The sequence below is a fragment of the Hyperolius riggenbachi genome, chromosome 4 (genome assembly GCF_040937935.1).
Source record: "Hyperolius riggenbachi isolate aHypRig1 chromosome 4, aHypRig1.pri, whole genome shotgun sequence".
Taxonomy (NCBI): domain Eukaryota; kingdom Metazoa; phylum Chordata; class Amphibia; order Anura; family Hyperoliidae; genus Hyperolius; species Hyperolius riggenbachi.
Window position 1 is genome coordinate 490,833,878 of NC_090649.1, and position 26,094 is coordinate 490,859,971.

General features: G+C 45.0%; 1 protein-coding gene across 1 annotated transcript in view; it reads left to right on the forward strand.

The window, feature by feature from the left end:
* Nucleotides 1-6,271: 6,271 nt before the first annotated feature.
* EPAS1 (endothelial PAS domain protein 1) overlaps nucleotides 6,272-26,094 on the forward strand; it is a 189,902-nt gene continuing 170,079 nt past the window's right edge. Inside the window, exon 1 of the mRNA XM_068233035.1 lies at nucleotides 6,272-6,667. Coding sequence (XP_068089136.1) covers nucleotides 6,642-6,667 — 26 coding nt within the window. The 5' untranslated portion in view covers nucleotides 6,272-6,641. The remainder of the gene's footprint in view (nucleotides 6,668-26,094) is intronic.

Sequence of the window (26,094 nt, forward strand, 5' to 3'; positions counted from 1 at the left end):
CAATGTCTGGGTCGTCGTAAATTACAGCCATAGTTTTAAAAAATTCTTCGACAGAGGCCAGGGCCGGGTGATCGATGGGAAGACTGTATGCCCAGGTCTGGGAATCGCCAGATAACAAAGGTTTGATAAATGTAATCCTTTGGGCCATAGTGCCTGAAGACTTAGGTCTTAACTCAAAGTATGATAACGCTCTACTTCTAAAATTTTGGAAGTCAGATCTGTGACCAGAAAATCTTTCGGGTACTGGCATACGTATGTCTGTGCAAGGAGGGGATCGCACTTCATCCACAGCCGTCTGGAGGGTTTGTACAGATCCAGACAGGGCGTCTATTAACATCTGGTGGCTACCCAGCACTTGGTTGATGTTATCCACCGAAGTGGTAAGTGTGCCCAGACGGCTGGTGAGTGCGTCCATTTGTGTTTGGTCTGCCGTTCTGTAACGATCGGTGTAACACAAAGAGAATCCGATTCTTGGCGATCTGCAGTATCCCCAAGAATACAGATATACCTGATTATTGGGGATCTGCAGTATTGCCAATAATCAAATATGACTAACCTCTGGATACCTGAGTAATATGAGTGTTTGGTGCAACAGTAATACTTTGAGGAGAATACCAGGGGAACAGGTATCAGGGCAGTAGGCAATACTGTCCTGGAGAACAAGTACCTTCCAGTAACCTGGGACTCTCCCACAGGGAGGAGCCAGGCTATGGGTAGGAAGGACCAGAGCGTGAGTGACACCAAAGACAGAATGTCACTGACTGATCTGTGAACTATCTCTTAACTGAGAAGATAGTTCTCGAGGTCGGACAAGCCAGGTCGGCAACACACGGACAGACAAAGTACAAAGACAGGAGACTGATTCGGTAATCCTGAGGCACGCAGGGTTTGGCAACAGAGTATCAGAAATAGCGAGTTACCGAATCAGCAATCAGAAGAGTGGTCAGGAAAGCAGAAAGTCATAACAGATAATAAACAATGCCTAGTCTTGGGTGTGAGCTCCGTGATCATCAACACCCTGGAACTAGTCTGAAGTATAACAGAATGGTAATACAGATTCCTAGACTTGGGTGTGAGGTCCTTGATCATCAACACCCTGGAACTAGTCTGAAGTATAACAGAATGGTAATACAGATTCCTAGACTTAGGTGTGAGGTCCTTGATCATCAACACCCTGGAACTAGTCTGAAGTATAACAGAATGATAATACAAGTCCCTAGGCTTAGGTGTGAGGTCCGTGATCATCAACACCCTGGAACTAGTCTAAAGTATAACAGAATAACAACACAGATTCTGACAAAAGGTCTGAGTGCTTCCACGTAGTGATCGCAACGGCAGACAACCAGAGAATGACCAGCACCCGGTATATATAGTAAAGCGCTCTCCAGCGCCTCCCCTATGTGCTGGACCAATGGGAACTGGTTGAATCGTCAGCTGACCGGCTTGGTCAGCTGACTCCCTTCTGGCTGTCATAAAAGTTCTGCCTCTCAGCGCGCGTGCGCGTCCTTCTGAACCTGTGTGGACTATCAGTCCCAGCCACACCAGACATGTGTTGTAAAGCACCCGGCGCGCTGGACGCGGAACCGGCCGCACTGCTATCAGAACATGCGGCGGTTTCTCCGCGTTCAGCCATACTAGTGGATGTAGGCCTACGCGTGCAAACCGCCGCGTTGGACGCGGAATCAGCCTCCTTGTTCTGAGTGCACGCGGCGGCTTTTCCGCGTTTTCTCACAATTTGGATTCTAGACTCCTCCTCACGGTTTAGGGCCCCTAAAATGCCAGGGCAGTTTAGGAACCCCACAAGTGACCCCATTTTAGAAAGAAGACACTCCAAGGTATTCTGTTAGGAGTATGGTGAGTTCATAGGAGATTTTTTTTTTTTCACAAGTTAGCGGAAATTGACAATTTGTGAAAAAAAAACAATTAAAATCAATTTCCGCTTACTTGTGACAAAAAATAAAATCTTCTATGAACTCACCAAACTCCTAACGTAATATGCCAGGGCAGTTTAGGAACCCCACAAGTGACCCCATTTTAGAAAGAAGACACCCCAAGGTATTCTGTTAGGAGTATGGTGAGTTCATAGAAGATTTTTTTTGTCACAAGTTAGCAGAAATTGACACTTTGTGAAAAAAAACAATTAAAATCAATTTCCGCTTACTTGTGACAAAAAATAAAATCTTCTATGAACTCACCATACTCCTAACGTAATACCTTGGGGTGTCTTCTTTCTAAAATGTGGCCATTTGTGGGGTTCCTATACCGACCTGGCATTTTAGGAGCCCTAAACCGTGAGGAGTAGTCTTGAAACCAAATGTCGCAAAATGACCTGTGAAATCCTAAAGGTACTCATTGGACTTTGGGCCCCTTAGCGCAGTTAGGCTGCAAAAAAGTGCCACACATGTGGTACTGCCGTGCTCAGAAGAAGTAGTATAATGTGTTTTGTGGTGTATTTTTACATATACTCATGCCGGGTGGGAGAAATATCTCTGTAAATGACAAATTTTTGATTTTTTTTTACACACAATTGTCCATTTACAGAGAGATTTCTCCCACCCAGCAAAAAATTAAATCTTCTATGAACCCACCATACTCCTAACGGAATACCTTTGGGTATCTTCTTTCTAAAATGGGGTCATTTGTGGGGTTCCTATACTGCCCTGGCATTTTAGGGGCCCTAAACTGTGAGGAGTAGTCTTGAAACCAAATGTTGCAAAATGACCTGTGAAATCCTAAAGGTACTCATTGGACTTTGGGCCCCTTAGCGCACTTAGGGTGCAAAAAAGTGCCACACATGTGGTATCGCTGTACTCAGGAGAAGTAGTATAAGGTGTTTTGTGGTGTATTTTTACACATACCCATGCTGGGTGGGAGAAATATCTCTGTAAATGACAATGTTTTGATTTCTTTTACACAGAATTGTCCATTTACAGAGAGATTTCTCCCACCCAGCATGGGTATGTGTAAAAATACACCCCAAAACACATTATACTACTTCTTCTGAGTACGACGATACCACGTGTGACACTTTTTTGCAACCTAGGTGCGCTAAGGGGCCTAACGTCCTATTCACAGGTCATTTTGAGGCATTTGGATTCTAGACTACTCCTCAAGGTTTAGGGCCCCTAAAATGCCAGGGCAGTTTAGGAACCCCACAAGTGACCCCATTTTAGAAAGAAGACACCCCAAGGTATTCTTTTAGGAGTATGGTGAGTTCATAGAAGATTTTTCTTTTGTCACAAGTTAGCGGAAATTGACACTTTGTGAACAAAAAAAACAATTAAAATCAATTTCCGCTTACTTGTGACAAAAAATAAAATCTTCTATGAACTCACCATGCTCCTAACGGAATACCTTGGGGTGTTTTCTTTCTAAAATGGGGTCATTTGTGGGGTTCCTATACTGCCCTGGCATTTTAGGGGCCCTAAACCGTGAGGAGTAGTCTAGAAACCAAAAGTCGCAAAATGACCTGTGAAATCCTAAAGGTACTCATTGGACTTTGGGCCCCTTAGCGCACTTTGGGTGCAAAAAAGTGCCACACGTGGTATCGCTGTACTCAGGAGAAGTAGTATAATGTGTTTTGTGGTGTATTTTTACACATACCCATGCTGGGTGGGAGAAATATCTCTGTAACGTCCTATTCACAGGTCATTTTGAGGCATTTGTTTTCGTCACGGGTGGGCGGAGCCAAGTGCCGGAGGATGCGCGCGCATTACAGCACGCGATCCCCGGTCAGCAGCCACTTGAGAACTCGCCGCCGATGGGCGTATTGCAGTCGTTAAGGCCCAGCCTTTGCCGCCGCCCACCAGCTGTAGGCGGTCCTCAAGTAGTTAACACTCATTCATCTGCAGATCAGATCTACTAGGATGGATCTTCAGATCTGCAGATAATGTTCAGATCTGCAGATGAGTATCTGTTAAACGAGGAGTGTATGAGATCTGCAGATCTCATAGACTATGAATGCATTTTGCAGGAACGGATCTTTTGCAGATATTGATCTGTTGAATGTGTACAGCATCTGTGTGTGCAGCATCTTGCAAAGATTTCTATCTGATGGGGAGTTCAGCTCCATAGAATAGACTGTGTAGGTATGGCTCTCATACTACATGGAAGGGGGTAAGATTTCTGTCTGATGGGGAGTGCAGCTCCATAGAATAGACTGTGTAGGTATGGCTCTCATACTACATGGAAGGGGGTAAGATTTCTGTCTGATGGGGAGTGCAGCTCCATAGAATAGACTGTGTAGGTGTGGCTCTCATACTACATGGAAGGGGGTAAGATCTCTGTCTGATGGGGAGTGCAGCTCCATAGAATAGACTGTGTAGGTATGGCTCTCATACTACATGGAAGGGGGTAAGATCTCTGTCTGATGGGGAGTGCAGCTCCATAGAATAGACTGTGTAGGTATGGCTCTCATACTACATGGAAAGGGGTAAAATTGGTCTGTGATCTTTCATTTTCCAAAGACTTTTATCTGATGTGTGTATGAGCCTTTACACTTCCCAAATCTATTCAAACAAAACGCGACAATAATTTGGCTGGAGTTCTCCTTTAAGCAGCCAATCAGGCGTGCCCTCTCCTGGCCGTGCGCCGTAGTGTAGTCCGGATCATGAACGATTCGGATCTTTGATCCGAATCTCTTTTGTGAGTCGAATCATCCGAATCATCAAAATGAGTGATTCGGAATGCAAAAGGGGCGGGGCCAGAAGCGACACGCCCCCTCTCAGCGGGCAGCGGGGTCCTGGAAGCAGAGCTGAGATGGATCGCTCTGTTGGATGGGAGGCAGCCTTGCAGGGACAGCAGGTAGATGAGAGAGGGGACATGGGTGCCACTGCCAGATATGTGTAGAGCACACATACTGGCTGCAATGTGCTGCCCATTATAGGCTGGCTGTTCCGTAGTTGTGCACAGTGATCACATTGGAAGCTTTTGGCTCAGCACAGCTCAGTAACTTTGCAGGCACTGTGATTGCTGTGCAATATGATCCTCCTGCACTCGCTCTAAACAGCTGCACTTCACTTCTGGGAATGCTTCGGGGAATGCTTTCTTTCACTGTGAGACGTTTACATTCTGAGTACAGATGAACATGTAGGTGAAATATATGTAAAGCATATAATTGCAGCATGTGGGTATTGTGTGCAAACATTTCTGCTCTCTGCTCGTCCCTCCTCCCATCTCTGTCCACTCCCTGCGGCTCTGTCCATCTTCTCCCCTTCTCTGTGTCCACGCCCCTCCCCTCCTCTGTGTGTCCACCCCCCTCCCCTTCTCCTGTCCTGCTGTTCATTTCACCCCCGAATGCTTCCATTGTAAAATGATCCGAGATTCGGATCAAAGATCCGGATGTTTTCAATGATCCGATTCGAATCATCCGGATCATTGAAAAGATCCGAACTTCCCATCTCTAGTGCGCCGTCCGCTGTTAACTTGCCTGACCCTGACAAGGAGCCGGGGGTGTGTCGGGGGAGGTGGCCGCGGGCGGGGCTACACCAGAGCCAGCGCCAATCCTCTGCTGGGCACGTGAGAGTGCTTGTGCTGCGAGGAGTGCAGGGGAGGGGCTAGAGTGGCAGCGACGGGGTACAGCGAGCATTGCCGGGGGCGTGCCATGGGGCGGGGCTGTGAGAAGAGCTGGAGGAGTCGGAGTGGTAGGCTCGTGATACTGCGCACATTGCCGGGGGCTTACCGGGGGCGGGGCCATGTATATGAAGAAGAGCGGGCAGGCAGCGGCTCAGTACACACAGTGCGTATAGACAGGGGCGTGCCTGGGGCGGAGTTATGTAGAGCAGGGGGAGTTGGCAGGCAGCTGTTCTGGACACAACACGTATTCCTGGGGGCGTGTCGGGGCTATGTAGATCGGGGGAGTTGTCAGACTGCAGATCTGGACACAATACGCATTGTCCGGGGGCGTTCCGGGGCGGAGTTATGGAGATCCTCCTGATCGCCTCCTGCGGTGTCAGGTATGGAGATCAAAGGGCACATTGCCCGGGGGCGTGCCTGGGGGCGGAGCTATGTAGAGCAGGGAGACATTGCAGGACACGCATTGTGTCCAGACAGAGCATTGCCCGGGGGCGGGGCTAGGGAGATAAGGGGGAGTTGTCAGTCCGCAGCTCGGAGACGCAGCGCGCATTGCCAGGGGGCGTGTCGGGGGCGGGGCTAGGGAGATCAGAAGGCGTCGTCAGTCTGCAGCTCGGGTATACAGGGCACATTGCCCGGGGGCGTGCCGGGGGCGGGGCTAGGTAGATCAGGAGGCGTTGTCAGCCCGCAGCTCGGGGAGTCAGCGCACATTTCTCCATTGGGGAAGCTGCGATCCTCCTGCCGCCCCTCCTGCGTGTAGTCTGCCTCCCCCCTGCCTGGGCGGCTGTACAATCCTCAGCAGTGCTCTGAGACTGTATAGCTCGCCCGATCCGGGGCTCACAGATATCAGCGCGATCTCTCCGGGACTTTCTCTGCACTGTTTGGCATTTTTACTTTTTTATTGTTGATTTTACTTTTTTTATTGTTATTATTTTTCTGTTGCTATTTTGTTGCCATTTTTGCTCTTTTTTTTGCATCTGCGCATCCCGCGCCCCCTGATTGTCACTTTGTATCCACCTGCTGCACGCGGGGCACTGTGGCGACGTGACACTAGCCGGCCAGCCAGCAGCATGACAGCAGACAAGGAGAAGAAGAGGTGAGATCGCTTAGCAATCATCCTGCATGTAATGGAAAGGGATGGATGAGTTCAGAAAGTGCTGATCGGTGCAATAAAAGTCTGCAGCTGTATGAGGTGTCCAGGACAGTCTGTGGTTTATATTTATGTAAATAACGAGTTATATTTGGCAGATGTGATTGGCTGAGAATGAAATCTTCACAACTATGCCAGTGATTGTCGCTTAGGTGTGGGTATAAATTGGCCAATTTGTTTTCACTTGTAACGATTAGAATGCAGTTGTTTGGTAGAACATGCGATTTGGTTTCTGCAATGATTGGATATGTGTGGTTTGATAGAGAGGTTAATTTGATCAAATCCAATGCAAGCCTTATCTTAATTTAATCAGAGCAATTTAATATTCGATCTGATAGCTGATTGAGAGGTGAATTTACAGTCTTTCGATGTGCGATTGTTTTTTTTTTTTTTTTTTGTGTGGGTGTGTTTTTTATTTATTGCGTGACCACATAGACAATCGGTCATGGTTGTATTTTGAGTCGTTGAATCGATTAAGAGATTGCATTTTGTGTGGCCATAATGCCATATAACGGTACATTTGCTTTTGATTGATAACCCGATGATTTAATCTGTCTGCAATCTATTTTGCCATGAGAGGGATTGGCAACGCTTGATCAGGGGGAAAATCGATTGGAACAGAGAGTTGGAAGATTTTGGTCTGCTGGTGTGGGCGAGATTGTCGCAATAATGTTTTATTTTTTGATTATTGCAATAAGCGCTGCAGCCCCTGCATAGTGGGGGAATCAACAGATTCCAATCAGAGCTCTGCTAGAAATCTAATTGTTTATCCATACGATTGTGCTTCTCGATATCAGATTACCAATCCTTAAGAGCACAGATTTACTGACTGGACGCTCTTTTCTATACTGGGGTCTGTATGTCTGTAGCAGAGATGATCTGTTAATTGTAATTTGTTTCTGACTTGAGGTATATTTCGCTACCATTTGTGTGCAGATCTTTGACCAATCAAATGTAGATGATTGGCTCGGTTTCAGTCTGCATGTAAATGGCAGCCACATTTGCATTTCATTGATGATCAGCTAATCTTTCTAGTTCTCAGGCTATCCTATCTCTCATCTGAGGAATCTGTCCTCGTGTGCTTCCAGATTGGAATCATCTGCCCAATCAAGGTTTTATTTTAGGTTTATGGCACTGTAGATAAGCATGTAGACAATAGTTACATTATGAACGTAACTGACGGTATCAGCTGCAAGCCAGTGCAAATAGAGGAAGCCTGTCTGATAACCGAAAAGACCACAAATTGTATGGGGATGCAAAAGATCTAAGAAAATTTTTTTAGCACCTTCTATATAGACTACAAGAAATCCACGTCAGTTGCATAGACATGTGACACTCAGACATTTGTGTGGAACTCCCCAACTGCACCATAGACCATTTTCAAGTTATCACTTGGGAACAATTGCCTCCGCCCAATGCATGTAAACTGTTACTTTCCAACTACCGTAGTTTGTTTTTTGAGGCAATTGCAGTAACCAGCAGGGATACTTTATAAAATGAGAATGGTGGTGTTTTTTTTTTCTCTTCTCTTTATACCTGATGTGTCAGAACGTTAAGGGCACAGGAAAAAACCAAAACCGCGTAGAGAAGTATTTTATTGTAAAGGGAATTTTATAAAATAAGCACGATAAAGATAAAAATAAGGTAAACTGCTGGGACTTACCCAGAGATCAGACTTTCCAAGAATCAGTTGTGAAGTCCTGGTGTTGTCCCTCATCAGTGCTTGGCAGCCTGTATTATATGTGTTTGTTTTGTGTTGTTTGTGCGCCTGTTACTTGTTGTTTTTTAGCATTATCTGGTTTTGTGTTGTTTAGCATTATCTGGTTTTGCAATGTATGCCTGTGGACACCCCTCTATCAGGAGTATTCTACCTTGAGAGGTTGTGATCATGATTATTAGGATTATCCTTACACAGGGCTGACGCTGCATCACACAATCGTATAAAGTGATGTTTCTGTTGGACTTGAGGCATGTTTGCTGCGCCTTCAGCCTGGCGAATGTGGCGTTGGGTAATTTGGGTGCGATTGAGTCGTCTTTGCTGTGAAACGACTGTATTTTATGAGTTCATCATGTGACATCTGTATTCCACTCGTTGGCTACACACTCGCTGAGTTGCTAAAATAATCTGGGCTGGCTTACCATGCCTCCCATAAGTTTCATTAACATGTGCATTGTAATATAGGCGGTTTTATGCTGCTCGCATTACACTGTCAGTAAAATGGCGCTGCTGACGCATTCGTTACTTTGTTACGCTGTCTAGGAATACTCAGATTCTGTATTGTGGAATGATCCATAAGTGTGTGTATTTATTGATATTGTTTTGTAATGTTTTATTAGTGTTTTTTGCAGCTTTTAACAGGCCACTTAAAGGGAACTTGAAGTGAGAGGGCTATAGAGGCCTCCATGGTTATCTCCTTTTAAACAATACCAGTTGCCTGGCAGTCCCAGCATCAGTAGTGTCTGAATCGCACACCTGAAACAAGCGTGCAGCTAATACTGACATTTTTTTTGTCAGAAACGTGCTTGTTCTGCATGCTTGTTCAGGGGTTATGGCTAAAGGTATTAGAGACAGAGGATCAACAGGTTAGCCAGGCAACTGGTATTGTTTGAAAGGGAATAAATATGACAGCCTCCATATATATATATCTCACTTCAGGTGTCCTTTCTTTGCTGAATTCTTGTTGAATTACGGTAAAGTATAGATAATTTTTCTACATGCTAGACTGGAGTGTTATGCCCAGTACACACCAAGCAATTTTCTCATCAGATTGACAGGAAGTTTGTTGTCTTTCAATCATTTCCAGCATGTTCCATTTGTTTCCGACCGAGAAAGGGATCGATGTTGAGATCAGTATTGCACAAAATCAATCCTTTTTTTTTCGATTGTAAGCAGATCGGTTATGCTGAAAATGATTGATCGATCTAACAGGAGATTATCGATCTGACAGATCCATTTCATGGTGTATACCAGGCATTAGAAGTTCCTTGTGGTTTTGAATCGATAAATGTACAGTGGTCTTCTACATAGACATTATCTCGTGGCAGTCATAGTTGTATCCTTTCCGCATAGAAAATGATGTAGTAGTGGACCTGAACTCAGAACTTCTTCTCTGCTGTAAGAGATAAGCATCAGCATAATAACATTTAAAGAAAAACAATTTGTCTGTTACAGCTGATACAAATCCTACAATAAATCTGCACTTTCTCTACTTCCTGCTTTCATGGAAGCAGGCATAGGGTTAACATCCTGTGGTTACAAATTAGCTGCTCTGTCCAGACAGCCAGCTGACACAGCTGAGCGATCAAATTACACTTGTGATTAGTCACAGATGAGGGGGAATTAGACAGGCTAAACTCTCTAAGTACACACAGGGTGCATTTCTCTGTTTTCCTTCTGTCCTGTGCAAGAGTTCAGGTCCACTTTCATTTATCTTGCACTTGGTTGGTATTTGTGACTGATAAGCAGCCTCTAACGCTCATTTTGAGAATAGGTAGGGTTAGGGATTTCGAGGTGGAACAGAGGGAACCTCTAAATGTTTAAATGTTGACCGCCTAAAAATTGCCAAGTGACGATTATACCTGTTTGAGCAGTTTTTAGTGGGCGTTTGCCACTGTTGAGCCACCGATTGCAACGTTTTTCTGCCGCTTGGGACACGCAAGACAGAATAAGCGCTGTTACGAACACCCATTCATATTTTTCAAAAATTGTGATTTTTTTTCAGGAAACTTTAAGAGGACCTGCAGTGAACATAACATAAATTCATTAAGCTTTATCGAACGTTTGATAATTTACCTCGTGACTAAAATCTAATTTTGAATTTACTAAGATGTTATAGATTTATCGAATGTTTTATCGATAAAACGTTCAATAAATCTATATCACTTTAGTGAATTCAAAATTAGATTTTACTAATGAGGTAAATTATCAAACGTTCGATAAGGTGTTCGATAAAGCTCTGTGAATTGGAGGCCAATAAATAAAATTGCTTATGTTTTACAATATGAATTTATAGATTATTAATTGTTTGCCCATTGTAAAAATCTTTCCTCTCCCTGATTTTACATTCTGAAATTTATCACTGATTGTGACATCTTTAGTTCTGCCAGGTGATCTGTATGGAATGTTCATTACTAATGCTACGTACACACATGCGACAACGATCGTTCGTTGTCAACGACGAACAATCTTTTAATTGACGAAAGAACGACCGAAGTAAAGTTAGTTGTAAAAAGTGTGCAACGATCACATCGTTAGAACGAACGTTACACCACGTAAAAGCACTTAATGCGCCTGCGCATAAAATTGTAAAGTTCCTTGGAGAAAAAGTGAAATGCGCATGTCCAGCCTGGTACGAACGATCGTTTCCAACGATGTACCACTTTTGCTAACGATCGTCGGTGGTAAAAATCCGCCAAGACAGAACTTTGTTTTGTAGCGATTTGCCTCGTTCGTCGTTTGCCTTAATAGTCGTTGGTTCGTTTTTTGTAACGATCGTCGTTGGTAAAGATCGGGGAACGATCGTTACAAACGACTATAGTCGCATGTGTGTACGCACCTTAAGAGTTCTATGCACAGAGGGAGATACTGCTTGCTTGGCAGTTGGAAAAAAAGTTGTTCCCACAAGGCAATGAGGTTCACAGACAGGAAACTCAGGACCTAGGTCCTGACATCACACTGTGGGAGGGGTCTCACCACAATATCAGCCATACAGACCTTACTGATGATCTATTGAGAAAAGGTAAAGATTTCTCATGGAAAAGGGGGTATCGGCTACTGATTGGGATGAAGTTCAGTCTTTTGTGAAAGTTCCCCTTTTAAATGTCCATGTGGATGAGGCCTGATGGGTAGTACGGGTTACGGAGCCCTTTTGAGAATTTAGCTGTCAGTGTTTTGTCCACGGATGGTTTGTATGTGTCAGAAACGTGACAGTTAGCTCTTTAGACAAGTTGCTTCTTGAAGAGGTCGGATCCATTTGGACAGAGGTTTAGTGTGTAAGAAGGAGGCGGCCTACAGATCTGCCGCAGATAGGCATGCGGGTGAGATGAGTGGCATGCTTGGAAGAGATAATAAGGGTCACTGCTTGGGTACTTGCTGTGCAGGTGCCTCGCAAAATAAATGCCTAAACTAAAAAAATAAAGGCTTCCACCTTCTCAAATTAAAGTCGGCCATATGTGAGACAGTACTGGCCTCACTTACCGTACCTTGTGATCAATACGTCAAAAATCACCATTTTGACTAGGAAATAACTTCCATTAGGCGGTACAAAATGAACGACTTCCAATGACGAATGAGAAATCTCAGAGGCGTGGTGCACACCCAAAACCGCTAGCAGATTTTGAAACGCTTTTTCTTCTTTTTCTGTAGCATTTCACCTAGCATTTTGCGGTTTTGTGAAGTGTTTTTGGTGTAGTAGATTTCATGTATTGTTACAGTAAAGCTGTTACTGAACAGCTACTGTAACAAAAAATGCCTGGCAAACCGCTCTGATCTGCAGTTTTTCAGAGCGGTTTGCGTTTTTCCTATACTTAACATTGAGGCAGAAACGCATCCGCAATCCAAAATCTGCAGCAGCCCGGGAGTATGCGTTTCTGCAAAACGCCTCCCGCTCTGGTGTGCACCAGCCCATTGAGATACATTACCCTAGCGGATCCGCACCCGCAAGCGGATCGCAAACCGCAGCAGAACCGCTCTGGTGTGCACTAGGCCTAAGTTACATTTTTGAAAAATGAGTTAAGCCAGGTCTGCCTGACGGTGAGCCGCTTTGTGTGTAATTTGTAAGAGTCTGGGGTTCTACCACTGAGGGGTATAAAATTGTTCAATGTCTCAGGTAGAGCCCTTTTTCTCAAGGTCCCAGGAGGCCAGGAACCCACTACAAAGCGCTATCGCTTATCGCAATCGCTATCGTTTTTAATGAGTGTTTTGTAAGCGATTTCATGAGCGTTTTCTGGTGATTTTGGTAGCGATTTTAAAAAGTGTAAGCGTTTTGCCAGCGATTGTGTAGCGATTAGCGGTTTGAATTCTGATTGGTCCTTTCAAATTTTTTTTTACAGTGTGCAGTAATTTAAAAACGCTAGCAAAATCGCTCTGTGCAGGTGTTGCCGAGAGATTACGCCAGCATTTATATAGTTTACATTGCAGAAACGCTAACGCTCAAAAATGCTGCATGTCCTGCGTGCGCGATTTTGGCAGTCGCTCCAGTGGAATTTGGTCCTTCCATTAGCTGAGCGTTTAGGGAAATCGATAACAATTTGAATGGCTCCCTAAAAGCTCAAAAAATTGCTCTAGAGGGTTCCAGCCCTTACAAAGGTCCACAGTCTGAATCCTTGCGCATTATATTGTATATCATGGTATTCCATAACGTCAGGGTTTATATACCCAATTTTGCATGCAAGCTGAAATTACGATCATCTCATTGACCATCGCTACTTAATAAGTGTTCGATTTTGAGCCTTTTAACAAATCAGAAGTACAAAAACATCACACCCTTCCCTCAATGTGATATAGATTGAGATTTTCTGTGCTATCAATCGAATCGTTGACTGATCTTGTTCTGAATCGATTCTGGTGGAGTTGCAAAAGATTCCAAGGTACATTTGATGAAAATGACTGAATTGGCTTGAAATCGATTGGAGCATTTGCATTGTGTATGGCAGATGGTTGGGGGAGGGACTTCATGTTAATGTTGCTGGACAATCAGTTACTGGCGTTCCGCAGTCTTGTGACAAGCGTTGCTGCTAGAGAAGAGGTTAACCTGGCAGATGCAAGTTAAATTACACAGAAAGAATACCTAAAGAATAAGGCTAGGTTCACAGTAGGATGTTGCGATGTGACGTAACGTAACATTACAACGCGACTAAAGTATGCTTTCTTGTACCTGGTAATGTGTGTTTAGAGGTAACGCACTTCAGCAGTGCATTACCAAAACGCAACATTTACGAAGCGACGCTAACGTTGCATAGACTTCTTATTGCAGTTCGGTAAGCTGCGTTATAAGACTTTATAAAGGCTTGTACACACGTCGGATTTTCGCAAACGACCCGTCATTTGGATGTCCAAACGACGGGTCGTTTGGACGTCAAATCAGGCATGTGTACAGTCTGTCGTTCAGCTGATAAGACTGGACTTGAGCGATCCGCCAAGCAGATCGCTCAAGTCCAGTCTTATCAGCTGAACGACAGACTGTACACACGTCCGATTTGACGTCCAAACGACGGGTCGTTTGCGAAAATCCGACGTGTGTATGTAGCTTAACGCAGCTCCGCAGCATCCCATTGTGAACCGAGCCTATCAGCAAGCAGCTTTTCTGTACAGCCCTGGCACATTCGCCAGCTATAGATTGCTATGGTTATTCTGTGATCGCTTGGAGTGATATATGTGGAATGATGTAATGTTGTTTTGCGTAGCTATTAAATAAAGAAACACACCGAGTGCTGCCAAGATGGTCAAAGTGCAGAATGCTGGAAATGTTTGTTTACTAGTCAGAGGAGGGTAAATAAACTCCAGTTGGTTTCGGGTTCAGTCCTCACCATTCACATGTACCTGATTTTGGTCTATTGTACAGCCCACCCTAAATGTAGAGAAACCAGCGGCCCATTCAATGTAAAGTGCCTGTTCGCACCATTGTGTTGTATTTGCATTACGGCTAAATGGTTGCAGCTTGCAGCAGGTCACTGTGTTGTGTTGTGTGCTGAGCAGGGATTGTGTTGTGTGCTGAGCAGGGATTGTGTTGTGTGCTGAGCAGGGATTGTGTTGTGTGCTGAGCAGGGATTGTGTTGTGTGCTGAGCAGGGATTGTGTTGTGTGCTGAGCAGGGATTGTGTTGTGTGCTGAGCAGGGATTGTGTTGTGTGCTGAGCAGGGATTGTGTTGTATGCTGAGCAGGGATTGTGTTGTATGCTGAGCAGGGATTGTGTTGTGTGCTGAGCAGGGATTGTGTTGTGTGCTGAGCAGGGATTGTGTTGTGTGCTGAGCAGGGATTGTGTTGTGTGCTGAGCAGGGATTGTGTTGTGTGCTGAGCAGGGATTGTGTTGTGTGCTGAGCAGGGATTGTGTTGTGTGCTGAGCAGGGATTGTGTTGTATGCTGAGCAGGGATTGTGTTGTATGCTGAGCAGGGATTGTGTTGTGTGCTGAGCAGGGATTGTGTTGTGTGCTGAGCAGGGATTGTGTTGTGTGCTGAGCAGGGATTGTGTTGTGTGCTGAGCAGGGATTGTGTTGTGTGCTGAGCAGGGATTGTGTTGTGTGCTGAGCAGGGATTGTGTTGTGTGCTGAGCAGGGATTGTGTTGTGTGCTGAGCAGGGATTGTGTTGTGTGCTGAGCAGGGATTGTGTTGTGTGCTGAGCAGGGATTGTGTTGTGTGCTGAGCAGGGATTGTCAGTGTTGTGAGTTTTGGGTGCAGAGATCAGAGTTGGTGTAACTTTTACAGCGATTTTCTTTTTTGAGCGTTTAGGGAGCGTGAGAAACCGCTAGCGATTTCCCTAAACGCTCTGCCAATGTAAATGGATGGTGCAAATTCCACAGAAGCGATTGTGATTAGCAAAATCGCAAATGCAGGACATGCAGCATTTTGTTAGCATTTGTGCTTCAATGTAAAGTATATAATCGCAGACGTAATCGCTCATCAAAACTTGCACGGAGCGATTTTGCTAGCGTTTTGAAGTTACTGCACACTGTAACAAAAATTTCATAGAAAGGACCAATCAGACTTTAAAATGCTAATCGCTACACAAAAGCGGCAAATTGATACTTTTTAAAATCGCTCCCTAAAACGCTCAAGGAATCGCTTACAAACCACTCATACGAAACGCTAGTGATTGCGTTTTGCAGTGGGTTCCAGCCCTCAGGGCGTGTTCACACTGGAGGCGCTTTTGGAGTTTTTTTAAGCGCTGGCGATTTTTTTCCAAATCGCCCTGAAAGCGCTTGTGCGATGATTCTCTATGAGAAAGTTCACGTCTGAGCGGTTTCGTTTCCGATCCGCTCAGGAAAAGCGCTGCCTGTACCATTTTTGAGGCAATTTAACCTCAATGGAAGGTACAGGAAAAACCCTCACAAAATGGCTTTGTGCGGCGATTGTGTTCGCATTTTTAAGAATAAATTGTATTTACGATTTTCTGGATCAGGAGGTCACTTCCTCACTGACGTCGGGAAGTTAAAAAAAGCCAGAATCGCTCTGCAAAAGCGCCCAACTCACAAAAATCGCCGGGAAGGGGGAAAAAAAATTGTCAAAAAACGCAACCGCGATTGGAACGCAGTGTGACCGAGACCCAAGGCTAAGTGCACACTAAAGTCTATATGCAGTTAATTTTTTCTCCTAGGACATAGTTTTTCAATTTCTTTTTAGATAACTTTTCTGCACTTTGCAATTGAAAAAGTCGGTGAAAAGTACTAACAAAACTATGTTGAGTATTTTCTCACTTGCTGGTGGTTGTAAAGGCATTATAGTGACCAGGTGGGAAATTATCACCTTGGAGAAAACTCAGGAAACAGGCTAATTGCATATGGGCCGTAGTGTGAGCTTGGCGTAAAATGCCTTTTAAACCTCCAGCAAGCCAGTGATTTTGACAGAACTTATTTGCCTACTTTTTAATAATTTTGCAATTGCAAAGTCCTGAGAAGTTATTTTAACCCTCCTGGCGGTCTATTAAAGCGCAGAAGTTTTTTTTTTTTTTTTTAAATCATGTAGCGATCCTAGGGCTTGCTACATGATAGCCGCTGTGCAGCGGCATCCCCCTACCCACTCCGATCGCATCGCCTCCGGCGATAAAGCCCATCTGGAAATCCCGTTCTGAACGGGATTTCCATTAGGGCTTCCCCCGTCGCCATGGCGACAGGCGGGATGACGTCCGTGTTCTCCCCAGGCCCTTTTAGCCAGGTCGTGACGTCAAAGGGAGTCCCGATCCACCCCTCAGCGCTGCCTGGCACTGATTGGGCAGGCAGCACATGGGGTCTTGGGGGGGGGGGGGGGGGGGGAACAGGTAGCGGCGAATCGGCGCAGAGTGGCGGCGATCAGTGTGCACACGCAGCTAGCAAAAAAATTATGCAAATCGGCCCAGCAGGGCCTGAGAAATCCTCCTGCGCGGCTTACCCCAAACTACGTTCGGGGTTACCGCCAGGAAGGTTAAGAGAAGATTAAAAGAAAAAATTATCTCTTAGGAGAAAACTCAATGTATGGCTCCCTGCACACTGCAAATCCGTTTTCTGATTCCGATTTTCAATTCCGATTTTCCCTGAATACATTCAACAGAAAAACGGATCAAAAAACGCAGCCTGCAGTAAAGATTACAAATCTGAATCGGAGGTAAAAAACGATTAAAAAGCAGAATCTGAATCGGAAATGCATGCAGTGTGCAAGAAGCCTGAGTGCATGCTTACATGTGAAAACATTGCTGTGCTATTAAAACGGACCTGAACTCAGAACTTCCTCTCTGCTCTATAAGATAAGCAACTGCATAATATTCTTTACAGAAAAACATTTCCTTGTTACAGCTGATACAAATCCTGCAATACATCTGCAGTGTGTCTACCTCCTGCTTTCATGTAAGCAGACATTAACATCCTGTGTTTACTGATTAGCTTCTCTGCCATGGCAGTCAGCTGACACAGCTGAGGGATCAAATGACAGTTGGGATTAGTCACAGTCGAGGGGGAATTGGGCAGGATAAACTCTCTCTCTACATTTGAGCCCATCCACACTAGAGTGATTAGTGAGTGATTCTCGCTAATCACCAAAGTGCTAGTCTAACGTATGGCGCAGATCGTGGGCGATTAGCGCCAATTGTAAAATGCGTTACATGCAGCACTTTCCCGCGATTCTGGAGCGATTGCGGTACAGTGCTTAATAAAAGCGCTGATTGCAATTGCTCTGAATTGCGGAGGTGTACAGTGATTTCACCGCTCTCATAGTGGTAAAAATCACTCGCGCTAAACGTTTTGCAAGTGCGAATGGGCCCACAGGGTTAATTTCTCTCTGTTTTCCTTCTGTCCTGTGCAAGAGTTCAGGTCCACTTCAAACTGTAAGGCCTATATCACAGTGTGACGTTAAAGTCGCATATTAGAAAATGTTTTAACGTGGACAACTGCACAGCAATACTAAGTCTGTGCGACAGTCACAGTGCACACGGTGCGTTTGTGTGTAACGTGTAGCATTATTAGAAAGTGCTGCATGCTGTGCGTTATACACGGTATTAGCTGCGGTGGACTGTTTGCACATGCTCAGTAATGACCTGGAAACATACTTTTCATTGCCTGTATGCTCTTCTGTATGCGACAATAACGGGGCATTAAGTTGCGTTGTGAGTTTTTTTAGGCCGTTTCTTTATTAGTTTGCGTTGTGACTTAAACATCGCATCAAAACGCAACCTCCTACTGTGAAAGAGGCTTTAAGGTACAGCAAAGATCATGTTAGGTAAAGGTAAGGGTTAAGACTAGAAGGTGGGACAGGGGAATGCCTTGTTCAGAAGCGCATGGCTTATGTATTTGTATGGGCTTGTTCACCCCAGAGTGATGTGATTTCTGCCGAAACGCAAATGCAGGTTCTGCAGCATTTTGGACAGGGCCGGATTTACCATAAGGCACTGTAGGCATGTGCCTACAGGCGCCTGATGATGGAAAGGCGTCTCACTCTCCTCCCCAAGCACCTCCCTCCCGCCTTCCCTATGCAGAGTCCTGAGAGGAGTGTAAGTGAGAGGTTACTCACCCTGCTCTCTGCATTCCACTAACAAGATCTGCCTTCAGTCAGCTAGCTACCTGACTTGGGGGCATCTCTAGCTACTTAATATTGAGGTTTCTCTAGCTACCTAATACTTGGGGGCACCGCTAGCTACTAATTAATACTGGGGGTACCTCTGGCTAGCTACTACTTGGGGGCACCTATGATGGGCAAGGGAAGTAAGGGAGAAGTGACAGCGGGGCCAGCCAGCACATTTGCGGTGCTGTTCGGCGGGGGATTTGTAGGTCATGGAGGGCGGAGTCTGGGGTGCCAGGACATCTGTGCCTATAGGCTCTTGTGAGGTGAATCCAGGCCTGATTTTGGAGGCAATTACGCCTCGATGTTAAAGGGGAACTGAAGTAAGAGGTATACGGAGGCTGCCATATTTATTTCCTTTTAATCAATACCAGTTGCCTGGCAGCTCTGCTGGTCTATTTCTCTGCAGTAGTATCTGAATAACACCAGAAACAAGCATGCAGCTAGTCTTGTCAGATCTGACTTTAAAGTCTGAAACACCTGATCTGCTGCATGCTTGTTCAGGGGCTGTGGATAATAGTATTAGAGGCAGAGGATTTAGCAGGGCTGCCAGGCAAGTGGTATTGCTTAAAAGGAAATAAACATGGCAGCCTCCATATACCTCTCTGTTCAGTTCCCCCTTTAAGTATAGGAAAAGTGGAAATTGCTGTAAAAAGCGCTGAACAGAGTGATTTTCCTAGCGTTTTTTTTTTCAAAAGCTGTTCACCTCCAGACAGGAGAGTACAGAAAAGTATATCAGCTGCAGTTTCAGCCTATTGGCTTGTGGAAGGGCTGCAGTAAAAGTGAATCAGCTTAGTTAAACTATTGAAAACGTTATTTTTGTTGTTGTTTTTTTTTTCTTGTTTTTGAGCTTTTCTGTTACCTGCAGCTCTACTGAAAAGGGGGACGTTTTCATCTCCTTCTCGGCGGTTCTGAAAGAATTCTGTGATAAATATCTGAGAAAACAAGCATGGGGCGCAGCCTCCCTCCTCCCCTGTAGTCATAATAGAGGAAACCGCGGCACTGAGAGCCTTTCCTCTGGGGCAGCTTCTCTCACAGAGACTGCCGTCTGCAGCAGGAAGGCTCCGCTAAATAGTCCAATAGCTTATTTCCTTCTATTGAGACATTCCAGGCCCAGTAAAAGTGGCAGCGCCGCGATCTGGGGCGCGACAATCCGATTACAGGGAAGGCTAATCCAGATTAGCTGGTGCGTTATGTGGCTGCGTCAGGCTGTTACTGGGCTGCACAGGTGCATCATTTCTATTGGAGCAGAACGAGAGCCAATCAGAATGCAAAGGAAAAGCTGCCGTGACTGTTGGCCTGATATGAGGTTTATTCACACGAGCGCATTGATGCCCATTCTACTGAGTGAGAAGCATCGCTTATATTGCTGAGAAAATGACGGAGGCGCCGGTAGCAGTTTTTATTTGTGGATTTGCTAAGGTGAATAAGGTTCACAGACAGGAAACTGTCAGGCCCATGGTCATGACCTCACACTGTGGGAGGGGCTTCACCACAATATCCTCCATACAGAGCCCCCTGGTGAGCGATTTGAGAAAAGGAAAAGCTTTCTCATGGGAAAGGGGGTATCAGCTACGGATTGGGAGGAAGTTCAATCCTTGGTGTGAGTTCACTAAAACACTTTAAAATCAGCTAGGTGGCAAAATAGTAGGAAGTGATGACAATGTACAGTATATGCAGTCGCAGTGCATCCCCCACTCACAGCTAGCAAGTACAGCCTAATTACATTTAGCCTACTTAGTAAAATCTCACTGTCAGGACTATGGAGTCGGCACATGAAACCTTTATCTCCAACTCCGACACCTTTTTTTTTACGGTATCTCCAACTCCTTTAATTATATATCTACTAGCTGGCGTTGCCTGGGTATGTATTTGGCTGGTGTTTTCTAACCCTAAGGGTACGTCTCCACTTTTGTGGCGCGATTTTCTCGCGGAAAACGCGTCAACGAATCCGCATACGGTTGCGGATTCGTTGACGTTTTTATGCGGAATCGTTCGCGATTTTAACAACGCGATTTTAACCATGTCAATGCCGGCAAGCATTGACATGGGTTTTTTAATGAAATCGTGCGCGGAAACGCCGGGAAAACCGCAAGACTCAAGTGCTTGCGGTTTTCCTATTTAGTTACATGACAGACGATTCGCGTGCGGGTGTGCAGCGTGCGAATTCTGACGGCTCTGCTGTGCAGATTTTTTCTGCAGAGCGAGCCGCACAGAATTCCTGACAAGTGGAAACGGCGCCATCCACTAGTATTGTTTGAGCGAATCTGTATGCAGGAAACGCATGCAGATTCGCTCTAGTGTAAACGAGCCCTGACACACAATTGCTCAATTCTTCAATGACCAAGTTTGTGAGCTTTGCGGTGTTTGGCATCAATAATTTGCATTGAAATTCAACAAATCTGATTGGCTGTTTGTGGCTCCACCTCCTTTTTTGAATTTGAACCCCAGTCACCCAATAACCAACTGTACCAGGTTTGAGGCCTGTGCCATTAACAGTGCAAGAATGGCAGCAATTAAATATTCCCCTTTGAAAATCAATAGGTGAATTTTGATTGGCTTTTGTAGGCTCCACCCACTTTTCTGAATATGAATCCCAGTCACCCAGTGACCAATTGTGCAAACTTTGAGAACCCTGCCAATAACAGTGTAAGGCCACATACACACATCAGACCATAGTCTTTGGAAAATAAAAGATCACAGACCAATCTTACCACCCTTCCTGTAGTATAAGAGCCATGCCTACACAGTCTTTTCTATGGAGCTGAACTCCACATCAGGAAAAAATCTTTGCAAGATGCTGCACACACAGATGCTGTACAGACACAAAAGATCAGTATCTGCAAAAGATCTGTTCCTGCCAAAAATCCATTCCTGCAAATTGCAATGATAGTCTATGAGATCTGCAGATCATCATACATACATGATTTAACTGACATTCATCTGCAGATCAGATCCACCAGGATGGATTTTCAGTTCTGCAGATCTGCAGATGAATGTCAGTTAAATCATGTATGTATGATGATCTGCAGATCTCATAGACTATCATTGCAATTTGCAGGAATGGATTTTTGGCAGGAACAGATCTTTTGCAGATACTGATCTTTTGTGTCTGTACAGCATCTGTGTGTGCAGCAGCCTGCAGAGATTTTTTCCTGATGGGGAGTTCAGCTCCATAGAAAAGACTGTGTAGAGTATGGCTCTCATACTACATGAAGGGGGGGTAAAATTGGTCTGTGATCTTTCATTTTCCAAAGACTATGGTCTGATGTGTATGTGGCCGGCTGCAGTTTATATTTTTCTAGTGAAATTTGTATTTGTCTCCGTCCACTTTTTGGTTATGGGGATAAAAAGTAATGTACTATGTGTGTGCCCAATTTCATTCCAATCCGCTCAGCCATTGTTGTGTGATCGAGTAACAAACATCCAAACTTTCCCATTTATAATATTAGTGAGATCTAGAAAATAGATGGCCAATCTACTAATGATATATTCCCTATATTGACCGCATGCACACAACCTACAAAGTATGTAATCCCTGCCAATTATCAGGCTGCATTTAAGAACATGCAACTGTTGAAAGGCTACAGCATCACCATTTTGACTTACAATTTTTTGTAACTCTGCCGTCCTCCTCGGTGTACCAGGACACGGTGTGAACTTTTACCTCATAAAAGCTCTCAATTGTATTTCTTGTGTTTAAATAAATCTAGATTTCGAGGTTCACTTCTGTCCTCCAACTATCTCATGGCCACAGGCCAGGACAATCTTACTTGATATCTCTGTGATGAAACTGGTTGGGTTCCTTCTTGTGTTTTGTGATTTACATGAGAAATATCCTTTGCTACAGGCAGACAGTTTTCTCACCTCCGGGGCAGTCACATGGGCTTCTCTTTAGGTTCCTTAGTTGTCCTCAGGCCTGGGCAGACTTTGGCCTCCAGCCGTTGAGCTGGATTCAAAAGCGAGAAGAAACTGGTAGAACCAAAAGGCCCTGTGTGACTTGTTGGCTGAGGACTGGCCTGCTCTCACTATCACACGTCTGGCAGGTGGGAAAATGCTACAGGCTGGATTTATGGTGGGATTCCCCAGAAGATCCCATCGTAGAGATTAGAGATGAGGACTACGTTTGAGGTTCAGTGAATTCTTGTTCTGCAAGACATGGAATTACCGCAGGCTGAAACGGAACTTTGCAAGGGACTCGTCACATATGGAAAGCCTAAGGCCAAAAATTAACCATTTGAATGAGGGATACCTTTGCAGGTACAAGACTGTCACTCCGAATTGAGCAGGATCATTCATTTTTGAGGTGATTAGTCTACTATGCATACACCTGTAGTCAGAGGAATACAGTATGAAGACTGCCATATTTATTGCCTGATAAACAATACCAGTTGCCTGGCAGCCCTGCTGGTCTATTTGGCTGCAATAGTGTCTGAATAACACCAGAAACAAGCATGTAGCTAATCTAATCAATGTCAGAAACTCCTGATCTGCATATACCCTACTTGTTCAGGGGCTATGGCTAAAAGTATTAGAGGCAGAGGATCAAGAGGATATCCAGGCAACTGGTATTGCTTGAAAATAAATAAATATGGCAGCCTCCATGTTCCTCTCCCTTCAATTGTCCTTTAAGTCGAGTGGTTTGGCTCCAGTTCAGAATGTTATTTCCTGATTTCTGGTGCTGTTGTTGTTGCATTTGCTCATTACAGTTCCTCTTTGCTGTGATCACAAATAAACGAGATGAATATAGAGAGTGCCATTGAGGATCTCCTTGCTGTATTTATTCCGTGATCAGGAGTACATGGACTGCGTTGTCTGATGTTTTCCTCTATGCGTTGTGCTTCAGTTGGTAACACAACACATGGCTGCATGCAATTTTGTGCAAATGCAGCGCAATCCCATTCATGATAAACGAATGCAATCTGCACCGAATCTGAGAGAATCACAGTGCCACACATTGCTATGGTGACCTGCATTGCATGCAGTGGGGACGGGGGCCTAATAGGGACATTCACATGTTTGGGAACTCAAGGAAAAGCAAGTGATCGCTTTGATCAGGTGATCATGTGATAAAACAGGAAGCCTTCACAGCGAATCAGAAATCTGACAGCAAATCTGTCACGTGATCATACAGGTCACATGCTTCTCCATGAGTTCTGCTACACACACTGGGAGTGCTTAAAGGATATCTGAAGTGAGAGGGATATGGAGGCTGCCATATTTATTTCCTTTTCATCAATACCAGTTGCCTGGCAGCCCTGTTGGTCTATTTCTCTGCAGTAGTATCTGAATAACACCAGAAACAAGCATGCAGCTAGTCTTGTCAGATCTGACTTTAAAAAGTCTGAAACACCTGATTTGCTGCATGCTTGTTCAGGGGCTATGGCTAATAGTATTAGAGGCAAAGGATCAGCAGGGCTGCCAGGCAACTGGTATTGCTTAAAAGGAAATAAACATGGCAGCCTCCATATACCTCTCTCTTCAGTTCCCCTTTAAAGGGAACCTTAACTGAGGGGGATATGGATGTTTCCTATTATACAATACCAGTTGCCTGGCTGTCCTGCTGACCTCTTTGGCTGCAGTAGTGGCTGAATCACACACCTGAAACAAACATGCAGCTAATCCAGTCAGAGCACCTGATCTGCATGCTTGTTCAGGGGGTGTGGCTAAACGTATTAGAGACACAGGATCTGCAGAAAAGTCAGGCAACTGGTATTATTTTAAAAGGAAAATTCCATTTCCTTCTCAATTTAGGTTCCCTTTTAAACAATGCACATTGCCTGGCTTTCTTGCTGATCCCCTGCCTCTCAGGGCCCGTTTCCACTATCGCGAATCTGCATGCAGATTCGCACAGCCAATACAAGTGGATGGGCCTGTTTCCACTTGTCAGTTTTCCTGATCGTTTTCTGCACGGCAGAGCCCTCAGAATTCGCCTGCGTGTGGAATGCATGCGAATCGCCGCTAATTTATTTAATAGGGAAATCGCCTGCGGCTTTGGTATGCAAATTCGCATGGAAATCAATGGAAAAGCACACCGGCACTGCCATGGTTAAATTCGCATACAGAATCATCCATGCAAATTCGCACAAAAATTTGCATACAACCGTATGCGAAATTCGCATCCGCATGCAAATTTTTACCGCGACGATTCGCACCGCACAAGTGGAAACGGGCCCTGATACTTTCAGCTATAGCTGATCAGAACTTTCTGACATAAATCTGACAAGATGCTTGTTTCAGGGTTGAGATTCAGAGACTACTGATGACAAAGCTCAGCAGGACAGCCAGGCAACCGGTATTGTTTTAGGCCCCTTGCACACTGTGGCATTGCACCTAGTCTCCCCCCTCCTCCGCGCCGCGCATTGGCCATTAGTCTCAGTGAGACAGACCATAGTACCCGCGGTGCGTCAGGGGTGGTTTGGGGACGCAGAGGCTGCAGCACTTTGCTGAGTGGTACCACACGGCACACGGTTGCATTGGAGTCAATGCTACTGTCACAATCTTTATAGATTGTGGTAGTAGCGGTGCGACGCTCCATAATGATGAAAATGCGTGACTCATTTCCTGTCCGGAAGCATGCATGTGACTGGAAGGATAGATGCAAGTGATGTCTGACGTTACTCACGTATTCGTTCAGGGGGCGGGGCATACAGATTTCCTGGTGTCATGGAGAGAGGAGATAAAGAAACGCTGGCACTGCAGTCAATCCTCTTAAAGGGATGGGAGGAGGAGGAGGAGGAGGAGGAGGAGGAGGAGGAGGAGGCGGCACTGTCACACACAGATGGGCGTGGATAGTGTGAATCCTCAGCGTGCTCAGGCAGAATAATGTCTGTATGTAAGAGGAGAAGCGCCGGCACTGCTGTCATTCACTTTTATTCATAATTCCAGCGTCAGACATAAATGCTAAAAACTTGCATATGAATATAGAAAAAGGCACATACCCGAGGTAGATGAGGTGCGGAGGAAGAGGAGGCTTATGGCCGTTTTGCGCTATGCACTTCTACGGAGGCTGCCAATATACAGATTTCCTGCAAAATGCCATGGGGGCGGGGCATACAGATTTCCCTCAAAATGCCACAGGTACTAATTAGGGACGATCAATGAGATGCAAATTGTTCCTGAAATTATGCACATTTTTATGCAAATGTATGCAGTTTGAAAATGGACCAATCAGTTTAAACCCAGGTTTAAATTAATTGGTCCGTTTTCAAGCTGCATACTTTTGCATTCAAAAAAATGCATAAATTTGCATCAACTCTGAACAAATTGCATGTCTGTGATTATCCCTAGTACTAATCTGGATGCAGCAGTGCAGTGCGATGTGCTGCGGGAGGCTCTTCTGCTGTCGCACCACACCAGGGCCCACATGCCATTTGTCGCACCACACCAGGGCCCACATGCCATTAACGGTTTCTCCCGGGAGATACATTTTCATCTTCTATTTAAAATAACTTTCCCGCGCTTTTCAACTGAAAAAGTACCAGCTGAAAAGTACCGACAAAATAATTGTGAGCATTTTCTTGCTTTCTGGGGTTTGAAAGGCATTTTATTCACAAATGTAAAAACAAGAGAAAACCCAGGAGAAACAGTTAATTGCATATGGGCCCAGGTGTGCAACTAGCCTAAAAGGAAAT